The sequence below is a fragment of the Eubalaena glacialis genome, chromosome 7 (genome assembly GCF_028564815.1).
Source record: "Eubalaena glacialis isolate mEubGla1 chromosome 7, mEubGla1.1.hap2.+ XY, whole genome shotgun sequence".
Lineage (NCBI taxonomy): Eukaryota > Metazoa > Chordata > Mammalia > Artiodactyla > Balaenidae > Eubalaena > Eubalaena glacialis.
Window position 1 is genome coordinate 105,008,192 of NC_083722.1, and position 16,454 is coordinate 105,024,645.

The 16,454-nt window shown below is 42.6% G+C and overlaps 1 protein-coding gene across 5 annotated transcripts in view; it reads right to left on the minus strand.

The window, feature by feature from the left end:
- Window positions 1–3,354: 3,354 nt before the first annotated feature.
- Window positions 3,355–16,454, minus strand: part of RAD18 (RAD18 E3 ubiquitin protein ligase) — a 105,585-nt gene continuing 92,485 nt past the window's right edge. For 2 of the 5 annotated variants that reach the window (XM_061195567.1, XM_061195569.1), the window contains exons 12-13: window positions 14,719–14,781; window positions 3,968–4,112 (exon numbers count right to left, since the gene is read on the minus strand). In XM_061195567.1, the coding sequence (XP_061051550.1) occupies window positions 4,010–4,112; window positions 14,719–14,781 (166 nt within the window). In that variant the 3' untranslated portion in view covers window positions 3,968–4,009. Of the gene's footprint in view, window positions 3,864–3,967; window positions 4,113–8,794; window positions 8,838–14,718; window positions 14,782–16,454 lie in introns of those variants that run through there. The other 3 variants (XM_061195568.1, XM_061195571.1, XM_061195570.1) reach the window with 3 other exon arrangements.

Genomic DNA, 16,454 nt, shown 5'->3' on the forward strand with positions numbered 1-16,454 from the left:
AGACACAAACTACTAAAGTTTACTGAAGAAGAAACAGATAAACTGAATAGTCCTATATACGTTAAGAAATGAAATATATTGTTAAAAACCTACCCACAAAGAAAATTCCAGGCTCATATCGCTTCACTGGTGAATCCTGCTAAACACTTTAAGAATAAATAATACCAGTTCTACACAAACTTTTCCAGAAAACTGAAGGAGAAAATACTTCCCAGCTCATTCCATGAGGCCAGCATTATCCTAATACCAAAACCAGATAAAGACATCAAAAGAAATGAAAACTACAGACTAATATCCCTCCTAAATATAGATGCAAAAAATTCTAAACAAAATTTTGGTAAATTAAATCCAACAATATGTAAAAAGATAACACATCATAACCAAGTGGGGTCTCTCCCACTTTTGTTTTAACATTTAAAAATCAATCTGTGGGACCTCCCCGTGGCACAGTGGTTAAGAATCCGTCTGCCAATGCAGGGGACACGGGTTCGATCCCTGGCCAGGAAGATCCCACATGCCGCGGAGCAACTAAGCCCATGTGCCACAACTACTGAGCCTGCGCTCTAGAGCCTGCGAGCCACAACTACTGAGCCCTCATGCCACAACTACTGAAGCCCATGCACCTAGAGCCCTGCTCTGCAACAAGAGAAGCCACCACAATGAGAAGCCCACACACTGCAATGAAGAGTAGCCCCAGCATGCCGCAACTAGAAAAAGCCCGCGCGCAGCAATGAAGACCGAACGCAGTCAAAGTAAGTAATAAATAAATAAATTTTAAAAAATTAAAAAACCAAACTGTGTAATTCACAATATTAATAAACTAAAAAAGAAAAACCATATGATCATCTCAATAAATACAGAAAAAGCATTTGACAAAATTCAATAACCATTTCTGATTTTTAAAAAATTCTCAGCAAACTAGGAGTAGAAGCAAATATTCCCAACGTGATTCAAAGCATTTATCTGGTAGACAATTTATATCCACAATAAAAGACATCCAGATTGGAAAGGAAGAAATACAAAAGTCTTTACATGATTACATGTTTACATGATTCTCTATTAGAGAAAATCGAATGGAATCTACAAAAAAGCCACCAAACTTATAAGTGAGTTTAGCAAGATTGCTTGATACACGATTAATATGCAAAAATCATTTCTATCTCTCTAACCTATCAATACACAATCAGAAACTGAAATTTTAAAAACTATACAATTAACTCTTACAATGCAATAATTTTTTAAAAACCCAATTTTAAAATGGGCCAAAAATCTGAATAGACATTTTTCCAGAGAAGACATAGAAATGGCCAAAAAGCACATGAAAAGATGCTCAACATCATTAGCTATTGAGAAAATGCAAATCAAAACCACAATGAGATACCACTTCACACCCACTACCATGGCCATAATAAAAAAGACAGATAATCACAAGTGTTGGAAAGGACATGGAGAAATTGGAAGACTAATAGAGTGCTAGTGGGCAAATTGTGCAGCCACTTTGGAAAACAGTTTGGCAGTTAAATATAAAATATTAAGCACAGAGTTACCATATGATCCAGAAATGCCATTCCTAGGTATATACCCAAGACAAATAAAAACATGTTCACACAGAAACTTGTATACAAATGCTTACAGGCACACCATTAACAATAGTGAGAATAAACTGAAACAACCCAAATATCCATCAGCTGATGAATGGATAAACAAAATGTGGTATGTCCCATACAATGAAATACTATTCAGCAATAAAAAGAAATGAAGGACTGATAAATGCTACAACATGTATGACCTTGAATACATTAGGCTGAGTGAAAGAAGTCAGACCCCAAAGACCATGTATTGTATGATTCCATTGATATGAAACATACAGAATAAGGAAATATAGAAACAGAAAGTAGGTTAGTTGTTGCCTAGGGCTGGGAAGGATGGGAGAGTTGGGGGGTGACGAATAAGGGGACCATAGGCAACAAAAGTGTTCTAAAATTGATTATGGTGATGGTCTCTAAATATAATGGTAAGTTTTAAATGGGTGAATTGTATGTTGAGTGAACTATATCTCAATGAAGCCGTTAAAGAAACAAGCAAGCAAAGTTGGTGTGGTCTCCAAGGGGTAGGATTCCCAGGAATTTGTTCTGAGTCCTACATGAATCTACATGAAGCCATGGATGAGACCCAGTTGACGTTTCCTCCCCTTTCAACCTCTCCATCCCTCCCGTTCCCTCCATTACAAGTCTCAGAAGCCTAGATATTAGTTAGTAACTCACCACCTGAGCCCTCAGGAAGGTAGGTGGCAGCTTCAGATCATCCTCAGCACAGTGCCTCAAAGGAACTTGCTGGCAGGCCCTCACAGAGCAGGAGCCACTTCAGTTCAGCCACAAAGCAGGATTCTCAGAGGCTGGGCAAAGCAATTGCACACCTCTTCTTTCCCACAGGTCAGTGGTCTGGAGGGTGAGCCGTGCTGGCTGCCAAGCCAAGATTACAGGGAAGGACGCCTGCTCCCACACCCCTGAATACAGTGGAGCACGTCTGCCCCAGCCTGACCCATAGCTGCCTGGGAGAGGGTGGGAGTGGGGCATCACAGGATGGAGGCGGGGGTGGAGTGTTGCCTCCAACATGCTGGGACCAGAGAGGGGAGCCCATGGCACCTGCAAGAGTTGCAAAGGTGGCACACGAGAGAAGGTGTGGCATTCTGACAACTTCTTGAAGCTGGAGCAGGCTGCCCCACTTACCTGCATGGCTGCCCAGAATCCTTTCCAGGCAAAAGCCTTGCCTCTTCGGTAAGCAGAGAAGAAATCGAGAAATGCCAGGCCATCTGGGAGCCAATGGGAGAGCACCTGCCCGGTACTCCTTCCGAATTCTAGGTGCTGTTTTAAACAGCAGGGTTCCAGCCACCTCCTCCTTCCAGGAGCTCAGCGGGAGCAGGGATGGCTACCCTGAGATGCTGGGACACTTGGCCCAGGGCAGGATCAGGCCCTCCACCCCCAAACCAACACCAGGGTCTTCCAGGACTCTGGTGAAGTGGCACTGCTGTCACCAGGACACAGGCAGCCCCAGAGCTGCTGGCACCGGTGGCAGGGGACTGGCTCTGAAATGCCAAAGACAGGCATTAGGAACTCTGCAAGGAACTGGGAACTGGGGGACATTTTGCACAGAGAAAACAATTTCTGATCAACCCTTTCCAATGATTTGTAGCTTGTACTCAACCATTCACAGGAGACTGTTTTCAAGGACTTTATTTTAAATTGATATAGAGTCTATTCAGTTACAAAATTCATTTATTGCATTCTTTCCATTTAATAGCTGGGATTCAAAGTGTTAAAGATTTGATTTACCCAAGTGAAAAAAGACCAAGGAATCATTTGTAAGTGGCATTTCTGGAGAATATGCCTAATGTTTCAAAGTTACTGTTTTGTGCCTTTAGGTTACAATACTAATATCCTAGTCCAAGTAAAGTGTAAGACACAGGTCTAACTAACAACCACATGAAACTCGGGCAACAACCATCCTGAAACGGCTGTAACACGCGCACCGGCCTCCAGGCCTCGCGTGCTCACACTCACGGAGGACTTGAGTTGGGACATCCTGCCTTTCCAGAAACACAGTGGCTCTGAATGCCTCAACTGCTCCTTGTGGTAGAGGGGCTAAAGGATCCTTTTCTGAAGTTGGCTTCTCCATGGAAGAGGAGAATGGCTTAAGGACATTCTGAAATTTAGAAACAAAATCAAACAAAACCCTTTTGCCAAAAAGTCTCTGTCGTCTGCAAAGCTGGTGAACGTGTGGATGCCAGTATTTTTAGAGAGAGATGTTTTAGGGGCAGGAGGTAACTGACCAAGTGAGGATGCTTTGTAAGTTTTTTTTTTTTCCTGGAAAGGCAGAAAAGAATAAAAATCAGTTAAACATAATATTTAGAATGTAACATCTTCACTTGGGCATTTATGAATATGAAATCTACATGGCAACAAAAGTACCATCTTCTGATGACTGCACTGGGAAAGTCAACAAACCCACACTAATTCCTGTTCCGCTTATTTCTTGGCTCGAGCTCAGCACTTTCAGCTGACCTCGTGCGACGATTCTGTCTGGGACTTATTTCTGTGTCTTGAAGATCGCATCTGAAAATGGAAAAAAGAAAACGGCAGCTTAGAAAATGATGATCCCTATTATTCCCCAGCAGTTTCTAGTTTACAAGCCCCTTCCCGTGTGTTTCTATGTGATCCTCCAAATAGCCTTCCACTCCACTGACAAGTCTGCTATGATAATTATTATGACTTTTATTATTATTTCCACTGCACAACTGAGAAAACAGTGACTTAGCAAAGATCACAGATCATAAGTGACAGAGTTAGGAACTGAACTCCTTTCTTCTGAATCAGAATCGAGCAGCTTTACGCTTCTGCTTCAGAGGCAGAAAGCTGCAGAAAATGTGCTTCCATCCTAACAACAAGACGAAGCCAGAGAGTCGAACAAAATCATAACTTATCTTGATCCTGTCAGACAGCTGAGGTTGTAAGGGAACCAAGAAAACAAAATCCCCTCCCAAGAGAGATGAGCCACACGCATCCTTTCACTTCGGGCAGAGCACCGGGGAAAGGGGTCGCTGCCGCACGAGCAGGTGGGAAGACGAAAGTTGACGTTCTCTGGATTCTGCAGCACAGCCTGGTGCTGCGGGCCCCCGACACCAGAGCCTCGGCAGCGCTCCTTGAGACACTGACAGAGGGCAGGACACTGAAGAGGGCCCACGCGGGGCACAAGGGTAAAGCAGGGGATGGGGAGCGGCAGGGGTCAGGCCCTGCCTGATTTCCCAGGTTTGTCAGTGGAGTAGAAGGTTGTTTGGAGGATTAAATGAAACCACATGGGAAGGCACTTATAAACTAGAAAATGATGTCGAGAATAAGAAGAGATGATTTAAAGTATATGGGAGGGGCTTCCCTGGTGGTGCCGTGGTTAAGAATCTGCCTGCCAATGCAGGGGACACAGGTTTGAGCCCTGGTCCAGAGAGATCCCACATGCCACAGAGCAACTAAGTCTGTGTGCCACAACTACTGAGACTGCACTCCAGAGCCCACAAGCCACAACTACTGAGCCTGCGTGCCACAACTACTGAAGCCCGTACGCCTAGAGCCCATGCTCCGCAAGAAGAGAAGCCACTGCAATGAGAAGCCCGTGCACTGCAACGAAGAGTAGCCCCCGCTCGCCACAACCAGAGAAAGCCTGTGCGCAGCAACAAAGACCCAATGCAGCCAAAAATAAATAAATAAATAAAATAAAAATTAAAATAAATAAAGTATATGGGAAGATGTGCATGGGTTAAATGCAAATATTACACCATTTTATATATGGGACTTGAGTATCTATGGATTTTGGTACCTGCAGCGGTGGGGGGCAGGGTCCTGGAACCAACCCCGCATGGATTCTGAGGGATAACTGTAATCTCAATATTGAGTCTCTCTTACACCTGCTCAAATCTGTTGTTGAGCCTCTTAGTGAAATTTTCATTTCAGCTATTTTGTTTTTCAACTCCAGAATTTCTATTTTTAAAAAATAATTTGTTTCTTTATTGGTATTCTCTATTTGGTGAGACACTGTTCTCATACGTCCCTTTAGTCCTTTGATCAGAGTCAAAACAGCTGATTTCACTGGTTGCTTCTCCCCCGCCCTGGTGTGTATAGGCCACAGTTTCTTGTTTCTTCGTTTATGTCAAATTTTTTGTTGAAAACTGGACATTTTTACCAATATACTGCGGCAACTATGGGAATTAGATTCTCCTCCTTCCTCAGCGTCTGTTCATGATGGTGTCTGCTGCTGTTTGTTAAGTGACTTTCTGAGCTAATCCTGTAAATATACATTCTTTGTTGTGTGAGACCACAGACGTGTCTGCTACATGAGCTTAGTGGTCAGCTAATGATTAGATATAACTTTCCCTAATCGCCTGGAACCGATATAACACAGAAGCCCTTGTCACAATCAGTCTTTGCCAAGGGACTCTGTGTGTTGGGGCATGCATTCAGCACTTGGGGGACAACTCCACCTTAGCCTCTCCTTTCAGCTTGCATGGAGCCTCACAGTCAGCTCGAGGTGGGAGATGAGGACCCTCTCAGGTCTCTCCTGAGCACGCACAGAGCCCTAAGCATGTGTGTGACCTTCCAGAGCCACAGTAATACATCAGAGCTGGTCAAAGCCCCGAAGGAAATCTTATTTTCCAGCTTTTCCTTTAAGCTTTTTGCTTAACATATTGTTTGCCCCAACTGTTATCTACCTCAAATGGCTATGAAGTTAATCAATTGTCTCTAATTGTTTTAAACAAACACCTCAGGGGAAAAAGAGGCTTTTCACACTGGGTGAGCTCCAAGTCAGGTGAAGTAAAGACAGTCTTGCAAGTGGGAGTCTTCCAGGAAACCACCAGACAGATCAAATAATAATTCTCTGGGAACGAGGCTGTGAAGGAGCTCCAACTCCGTTCTGCCTTTTCTGCAGGCTGCCAGGCTGCTGGTCCTCATCAAGACAGCAGACTACTGGCTCCCAAGGCCATTGTCGGGCTAGAGAGAGGGGGAAGGGAACAGGGGAAGTCAAATCACCACAAAGCTCACTGTTCTAACTAAAATTCAATATTTTTCTTGAAGTAATGCTCCTTGGATTGCTGCTGTCTTTGGTTAATTTTCAGTTTTCAAAAAGTTGATTCTGACAAGTTTTGTCAATTTTGTCATTGCTTTTATGGAATTTCCAGACGTCCTTATTTCACAACATCTCCTGAATATTTTCTCTTTTATCTTTTTAATTTTTTTCCCTCAGCTTTTAACTCATGGTCTTAATATCTCTAAAATTTCACAAGTCAAATTTCTCATCTTTTTTTCCCTAAATAAATAAATTTATTTATTTATTTATTTTTGGCTGCGTTGGGTCTTCGTTGCTGCGCACAGGCTTTCTCTAGGTGCGGCGAGCGGGGGCTACTCTTCGTTGTGGTGCGCGGGCTTCTCATTGCGGTGGCTCCTCTTTGTTGCGGAGCACGGACTCTAGGCGTGTGGGCTTCAGCAGTTGTGGCATGTGGGCTCAGTAGTTGTGGCTCGTGGGCTCTAGAGCACAGGCTCAGTAGTTGTGGCGCATGGGCTTAGTTGCTCCGCAGCATGTGGGATCTTCCTGGACCAGGGCTTGAACCTGTGTCCCCTGCATTGGCAAGCGGATTCTTAACCACTGCACCACCAGGGAAGTCCCAAATTTCTCATCTTAATATTTTATTGCCATTTATTTATTTCGCTTCTGGGTTTTTTTGTTTTTTTTTTTAATGGGATGTTCCCCCTTATATTTAACTTCTATAAAATTACTGTTTCTTTGCTCTCTTACCTTGTTTTTAATTTCCTTCTAAAATTTTAAGTAATGTGTTTCTCCCATATTTCCCCTCTCTGATTTGCCTTCACAATAGCTGGCAACAAACGTGGCTATAGTGTTAGTGGAAGCAGCAGCCTCTACCATAAGCATGGGCTTGAAGCAGAGTCCCTAGCAAGCCAGGATCTCAAGGTTCTCCCAGAGTAATTCTCTAAAATACCTCATCCTCAAAGATGCAGCAATCCTAATAGGATAAGCCACCTCAAGATTTTTTTCTAAGCATGAAACACACTTATTTACTAGAATGAAGACACTTAATAACACACTTATTTACTAGAATGAAGACACTTAATAACATGGCCCAAACACAACAGGCTTTTAAATTCTTAGCCTCTGGAAGGTATAATCAACGGATTTTTGAGCAAACTTTGCCAACTGCATGCTGTTAGCCAACTGGGGATACTCCCGTGGAGGACCACGGTGAGAGGCATCAGGAAGCCCTGAATCTACTGAATACAGAAGCCATACCTGGGAGATGTGGCCATCTATTACCAGCCTGCTTCCAGTATACACTATTACCAGGATGATTTACCTTCCTCTTGGTAGAGTCATGGAAAGAACCTCTCAGTGTGAGGGCTCCCACCACTTCCTGTTGATTACAGGGGGCCTGGGCAGAATAAGGGCCATTTAAACAGGGAAGAGGTTTCTGATTATTCTTTTTTTTTTTTTTTGGAAACACAAGACTGGTTGTTTCCCTGAGTACTTTCAATTTTTTAAGCACTGTATGGGGCAAAGGGCCCGTCCAGAATACTAGTGCATAAGCTTGAAGAGGGACCAAAAACTGACAAGCATTACATGGAAGGAAAGTTACAGGCCAGTTTCTCAACATAACAACAAAACATCTTAAACAAAATATTAAGAAACCAAATCTAGCAACATATAAAAGAGTTAATACACCATCAACAAATTAGGTTTATTTCAAGAATGCAATCTTGATTTAACATGCGAAAAATCAATGTAATTCACCACATTAACAAAATAAAGGAGAAAAATCACATATTCATCTCAATATATTCAACAGAAAACATAAAAAAACACTTGAAAATATTCAACATCCATTTATGTTAAAAACTAGGAATATAAGGTAAAAATATTGAATGCTTTCCCACTAAGATTGGGAATAAGAAAAGGATACCCTTATTACCACTTGTAGTTAACATCTAAGTAGCAGTCCTAACCTGTTCAATTAAGCATTAACAAAGACTTTAGAAAAAGTATTATATTGAGATGACATGGTTATAGATGTTGGAAAAAACCCCAACCCTACAGGGTATTAGAATTATTAAGTAAATTTATCAAAATTCGTGAATACAGGGTTAATGTAAAAATTTAATTTGCTTCATATATTAGCAACAAGCAATTAGAAAATAGTAAACAAACAACAAAAGAATACTATTTTTAATAACATAGTTACCAGAGGAATGCAAATTTAAATCACAATGAGACGCCATTGGACCCTATGAAGGAGAATGACTAAAATGAAAAAACTAAGAACGCCAAGCATTGATGAAGGACATGGAACTTCTGGACCACCCACTGTTGATGGGAGTTTAAATTGGTATGGGCACTTTGGAAAAATGTTTGGCAGAAGCTACTGTATACATGCACATCCTAACACCCAGCTATACCACTCCTCAGTATATACTCAACAGAAACAAAAGCACATGCACCAAAGAACATCTACAGTTACGTTCCTGACAACCTTATTCATGACAGCCAAAAACTCGAAAAAATATATCTAGCAAAAGTAGTATGGGTAAATAAATGGTGACTTATTCATACAATGGAATATTACAGAGCAGAGGTGCTCAAACTTTGGCCTGCAGCAGGATCACCTGAGGCTTCTTAAAACACAGGTTGATGGGCCCCATCCCCAGAGTTTCTCATTCAGAAGGTCTGGTGTGAGGCTCAAGAATTTCCTTTTCTAATATATTCCCAGGTGATACAAGTGCTGCTGGTCAGGAAACCACACTTTGAAAACCACTGCTCTAGATAAAGCAGTGAAAAATAACTAACTACCGTGATATGCAACCATGGAAAAATCTCACACATGTAATGTTGTCTCCAAGAGTGCACACTATATGATTCCATTTCTATGAAGTTTACAACCAGGCAAAATTAACCCATGGTGATGGAAGTCAGAACTGTGCTTACCTCTGGGAGGAGGCATGAGAAGGCTCTTAGAATGCCAGGAATGTTCCAAGTCCACCTCTGGGTGGTGACCTTGGTGGCCCCCCATGATCCACACCTCCTGCCTCTGTGCAATCCCCTTCCCTAGCGACTGGGGCTGGCCCTGTGACTTACTTTAAGTAAGTACTTACTTTTACTGTGACTTACTTTAACCAACAGGATGTGGCCGAAGTGATACAGCACAAGTTTCAGGACGAAGTCTTAAGAAGGCTAAGAGATTTTTGTATTTGCACTCTTGGGAGCTGTATCAGTCTGGGTCCAGTCAGGACCATGATAACTTGAACAGAAAAGTTTAGTATAAAGAATTACTAACTGTAACAGAGGACTGGAGTAACGAGGGGTTGGCTAGTAAGAAGGAAAGAGAATCCTGAAGAATATATTACAGAAAGAGTAGAAATAAGGAATAGCTGCCACTCAGGGTTGAGATGCAGCACCCCAGGAAGAGCTCTCTCCCCAGACAGATCCAGACACCTGCGTGGAGAAGGCAGGGCTGTGGCTAACTGAGTCAGAGCAATGAGCTGCTGGCCAGGGTACACTGTAGGACCAGGCACTGGGGAAGGCCTGCAACCAAGAGGCAAAACCCCTTCTTCTTGCAATGTCTCTCCAGTGCCCTCTACTGATAAAACTTAACATCAGGAGAGCCGGCAAAGGAAAAATATTTAAAGGGCCCAATTCAGTTTTCACAGAGCAGGCAAAAAGGATGAATTTGGAGCTGAGGCAATAAACTGATAACTGGCACAGGGGCCCTGAGCCTCCATATACAAAATCCCAGCTATCCTGCTGGAAAGACCACATGGAGAGACCATGCGGAGAAACCACATGGAGAAGAACAGGCTCCCAGACTACATGGAAAGACAGAGAAGTCCAGACACCTCAGCAGAACATCACCTCCAGCCGCCCTGCCAGTTGGCTGCATGCCACATAAATAACCACCAGCAGCCTGAGGCCAGCCCAGACTGAAGAATCATAAGCAAATGAAATGGCTGTGGCTTAAGCTCCTAAATTTCCGGGTGATTTGTTACATGGCAATTAAAAACTAAACAGAAACTTTCTGTTCAATTTGTTTTGGTTATCTACTGCTACATTCTCATGAAACAGCACAATCCCTTATTTGGTCATGATTCTAGATCTGGGCAGGGCTCAGAACAGACAGCTTAATTGGGTCCGGAGGATCCACTGTGAGGAAGGCTCACTCACATGGTGGCAAGCTGGCGCTGGCTGTTGACTGGGAGCTCAGCTGGAGGGAGGGTTGGACCTCCGTTCTCCTCCAGCTGTCCTCTCTCCATGCCCGGGGTGGGCTTCTCACAGCAGAGGGGCTGGGTCCAAGAAGAAGCATCCTAAAAGTGAGTGTTTGGAAAGGACAAGCCCCACTGTGCAAATGCTTACCAAACTTCTTCTCACATCACATGGCCAAACCCAGAATCAACGTGGGTCTCAGGAGTGTGAATGCTGGTGGGGCGTGATTCACGGGGGCCACCAAAGTAACCCTAACCTCAGGGGTATTCAGTTGTAAAAATTCATCAAGCTGTACACTTAAGATGTGCATACATTAATAATAGTTATTAATAAGTAACAGTTAATAAAGTTCACTCCTCCAAAGAAAGACAGCCAAATGATGAATAGTCCTCCCTTAGAAAATGCGATGGGCTCATTAGCACACTGCAAATGACTTCTCGTGGGGTTAGGATGAAATGCAGATTACCAAGAGAGAAAATGATTCTTCCTTTTCTGATTTTATAATACTAGAAAAAGCTATTTCCTAAAAAAAGATTTTTAAGGCACTAAGAGATAAAGGGTTAAAAAAGATTTGTAAGTGGCAATCCTCTTCCATTCACAGGTTCTTGAAGCCACGTAAGCCGTGTCACTAACAGCTAGAATCCACCAGGGAGTTTATTCAGATCCAATGAATACTGACTGAGATATTCAATCCCTCATACGCCTACTGAGTGCCCTCCATGGGTCCCCCCAGGCACCATGCGGGGCGTGGGGTATAATGAACATCTGCTCTAGGAAGCACGTCGGGTGGTAAGCGCCCACTGCTGCGGGAGCAGGGGAGCAGCCAGGGGCTTCTGAGCAGAGCTGGGAAGGAAGGAAGGACAACTCCCGTCCGAAGAAAGGGGAAAAGGTAACTCAAGCGGAAGCAACAGCAGGTACAAGGCAGCATGACTCCGAAGCAAATGTGAGTAGTTCAGCCAGGCTGCAACAAGGGGGGGCGGGGAGGGGAGGAAGGGCAGTGCAGGAGCCAGCAGGTAGGCTGGGGCCATGGCTGGAAGAGCCTTGGATGCTGGTGAGTCCCTGCAGGACTTTACCACAGAGAGAACACAGTGTATTTTAGGTCTCATGGGCAGAATGAAGCGTACCGACTAGAGGCAGAGAGGCAGAGAGGCAGCTGGATGGCTGTGGTAGGAAGCCAGAGAGAAGAGCGAAGGGCCTGCGCAGGCCGTGGCACAGAGGGGCCAACAGAGACAGTTCAGGGGTCGTCCACAGCCCCGCCACTCAACGCGGGGCCCCAGAAGCAGCGTCAGCAACACCGGGGAGCATGCTAAAATGTAAACTCCTGAGCCCCAGCCCAAATCTCCTGAATCCTGATCTCAGGATTGAGTGGAGACCAATAATCCATGTTTTAACAAGTCCTCCAAGTGATCTTGATGCAAATTTAAGTCTGAGGACCACTTATCTATAGGACTTCGCAATCACTGCAGGTGAGAGGTAAGGGAGAGTGAGAAGCTGAAGATGATTCTTAGGTTTCTGGCTGGAACAGTGGGGCAGACGGTGATACCACCATTCACTGAGGGAGGGGACAATGGAAGAGGAGCAGGTCAGGAGAGAAGGGACTCAGAGCCTCCGAGGAGACATTCCCCCACATTTTATGGATAAGGAAGTTGAAATCTGGACACGTGAAATGATTGACCTGGACCATTTTTCTTCCTATTTTCATTCTGTTCAACGTAAATATATCCTGTAGCTCAAAATGATAAGATGAACCAATATTCACAGATATAGGAACCCAAGACCAGTCTGCAGAAAACAGCGTTTTGTTTTGGGTTTTTTTGCTGCTTATGAAAATACTGCTTTATATGGGGGCATTGTGTTGCTAATAGAACCTCTCAATCATTTATGGAATTAGGAGAACATGTTGGGACTGAAATAGTATGTTCTAGGACTAATATCTCAAATATGTCACTTGTGGTACCACAAAATGCCTATAAGCTTAAGACGGGTATTTGCAGAACTATCACATTTTGTTGAAAAGTAAAGCTGTGCAGCCTTTCCCTGATTCTGCTTCTAAAGCTACACTGTAGCATAAGCTGGTTTAAACTGCTCTACACTCGGCTGAAACCAGGAAGCCTGAATTCTTAGCCCAGCAGGCCACTAACTAGCTGTGGACCTCAACCTCATCAACTTACCTCTCTGGAGCTCAGCCTCCTTCTCTATAAAATGAAGGGACTAGACTAGATGAGCACTTACATCCTTCCAGCTTTAACATTTATTATCTGTGAGGATCAAGCGATGGGATTTGTTTTCTAAGTTATTTCTTATAATAATGACTTTAAGAGGTCATCATTGCCAAGAATGGGCTTGGACTCAGGAATTTTGGGCTACAGCTTGTCAGAGCCATTGACGTCAGGGTTAGTTTAGCATAAACAGGGGGATTCCTGGTACAAGAGGAAGTAGTTAGCTAATGAGTGGCCTCCTCTCCTAGAATGCAAAGTTCAATAATGCTTAGGTGAGACTAATGCAGCCACAATCTCAAACTTTCATAAAACGCTACTGTTTGAGCCACCAAATATCTCATTGGCCTAATAAACCTACTCATAATGCTTTCCCTGGATACACCACACTCTTCCATTCTCCCAGTGATTCAGCTATAATACTACAAAATGTCAGCACAGGAAATCTCATTCTTGGGAAAGACAATTTAGCTTAATGGTCCATAGAGCTGAATTTTGACATAGATTAAAATCTCAGCTCCATCACTTATCACTTATTGCTAAGTGACCTTGGATGGAGATTTACCTCTTTCAGCCTCAGAGAGGCTTTCAGAAAGGTGAAGATGTCAAGAACATCAGATGCTGCTAAGAAGTCAAAGGAGAGATGAAGTCTAAAAAGTTGTCCTTTGGACTTAGCCACATAGAGGTCTTCGATGACTTCAACGAAGGCTATTTCAGAAGAAGGATGGGCCTGGCTGAGGATGTTGATGAGTCAGTGGGAGATGAGGAATGGAACCTGCAAGTAGAGGCCACCTACTGAGAAAGGAAGGAGAGACACGAGAGCAGCTTCAGGATGAGACTGAGTGAGGTGGTAGTTAGTCAGTTGGTTTCAAGATGGGAGAGATTCGGGCTCGCTGAAAACCTAACGAGAGAGAGAGAGAGAGGACAAGAGAGGGAGAGATGCCTAAACGAGAGAAGAGAGAATGGGTAACATTCCTGACAAGAGGGTAGGAATGAGGTAGGAGAAACTAGACTCTATAATAAAGAGGCAGCCCTTTATTATAAAAGGAAGAAATTATAAAAGGAGGGCTAAAATATGTACAAACACAGGCAGATTTATACATTTGGTGTTGGAAAGATGAGGATTCCCATACAATGGCTTCTATTTTCTCTACAAAGGAAGAGAAAAGGTCTTCAGCTAGGCTGGAGCCACTGAAAAGAATTGAGAAGGGTTCAAGTAATCCTTGTGAAGAACAAGACATAGAAATAATCACAGAAACAGTAAAAGTGCTAGGCAGTTTTGAGGGCCCACTTGTGGTATGTGATCTTCATGAAATTTTAGTGGAACAAATCTGCCCAGTTGTACTACAGTCTTATGACTGGCAACATTTAGGAAAGGAGTAAAAGTTCTCTAAAGAGTCTAAGCCAGCGCTTAAGGCCCGACTGTTAATTCCTGACTATTAATTGCCCATTGGAACAATTTATCTTTAGAAAAACAACTTCTGACAAGTAACTGGAGTTATTACACTAAGATTCCACTTCTAAGCAGAAATATGTAGAAACAAGTAGTGAACTGGAAATCTTTACCTTGATTTTTGTGAATTATTACTTGCTTAAGTCAGTAAGCACAAATATTCTTTGGTTTGAAAATCAACTGTATAGAATTATAATTTATCAGGTGAAAGTACATGCTTATTTCGTGATTATGAGAACTCACTTATGTGATGCTTCCCAGGCTTCCTCTTCTTCTAGAAGATCTCTTATGATGTCTGAACTGGAACTAAAAGGACATGTACATCAATATTGCCAGACAATAAAAAGACCGTGGTTCCATTCATATAAAATTCTAGAAAATGCAAGCTAATCTCTAGTGACAGAAAGCAAACCAGCAGACCAGTGGTTACCTGCAGGGGGCAGGGGGTGGGCAAGGAGGGACTACAAAGTGGCCCAAGGAAACTTTGGGAGTGATGGATAGGTCATCACCTTGACCGTGCCGACGACTTCACAGTACACATGTGACAAAAGTCATCAAATTGTGTGCTTTAAATATTTGCAGTTTATTACACATCAATTTCAATGAAGCTGTAAAAAAAAACTTAATTAATTAGCAATAATAAAGAAAAAAAAATCCCTAAAGCTTAAATAAACACCTCAGTAAAAAAACCTGGATTCAAATGGAATATAATCGTGAGCCTTTTCAATTTCAATTTATGGCAACCAAAGATCAAATCATGTTTTAAAAACTGCAGTTTAGTAATGAAATTCACAAGAGATATTAAGTTCCTAAGTGTCTGTTAGTCCCTCTGTAACCAAATAAAGTAAAATGTAATTAATTTGAACTGTGCTAATACTGTAATTTGTTATAATGCAACTTAGCTTAAAGTGCTACGTAATCTTTGGCCTATCTGTGCAGGGCAGGGCGGGAGGCAGGGGAGCAGAGTAAATAAGGATAGAGAGGACAGGTATTACTTCTTTAAAAGGAAAATGTTTTAAGGCTTTTAGCATCTTGTTCTTATCCAACTAAATTCCTTATGTGTGTGTGTGTGTATATATATATATATTAGGAAAAAAAGCATTTCTTTAGACATCCAAGACACACAAGACACAGAATGTCATGGGCAGTGTATGGGACAACTCAAATAGTCGTCACAACCCCCAGGATAAAGAAGGCTCAAACAAAGGACTAACTCTCTCTCGGGCAAGAGACAACAGGTTTGGAAATGTTAGTGCCAATCTTATTTCTAGTGATATTCTAAGAGATAACAAAAGTTTAAAAATTATGAAGATTTAAAGTGTCAGTGAATCATTCTCAACCACTTCTGAAAAACTACTTTGAAGCAGTGTTTGCCTACAGCGCCTGAACAAAAAAAAAAAGGGGCAACAGTCAATAAACACAGTTCTGTACCAAACATTTTACTCAAGGGATTTCCCCAATTCCCAAGACCCTCAAGGAGCTACACGCAGGGTGTCCCTGACTGTGGCTTGTGTGTACAATGGCCTATGTGTAAGCGCTCCATTCGCATTGCGATGTAGTGACCCTCCAATACAGCAAGCACAATTCAGGATGAGGTTCCTCAAAGGGTAGAAGCAAGACTCCTCGTATTTGTGGATCGAGAAAACATGTAACAATAATGAAGTATTATAAATTTAGTAATACTGTTAATCTATATTTTATCCATTAGAGAAGCGCATATATACATTTTAAAAATAGTAGTACATACGCCTGTGAGACACTCTCGATTATGTCCATGGATAATTCTCGATATGCATATGCTTTTGCAGACCAGCTGCAATCATTCTTTCAGGTCCCTGGGACAGGAACCATTGACCTAACCTGTCAGAGTACCTAAGCATCTACTACTCTTTTACACTGAGGATGGCCCCCTGCTCAAATGCAAGTGTCCCTGAAAATAATAACACATTAATTTATCATCAGTCAGTTTCACCTTAGTA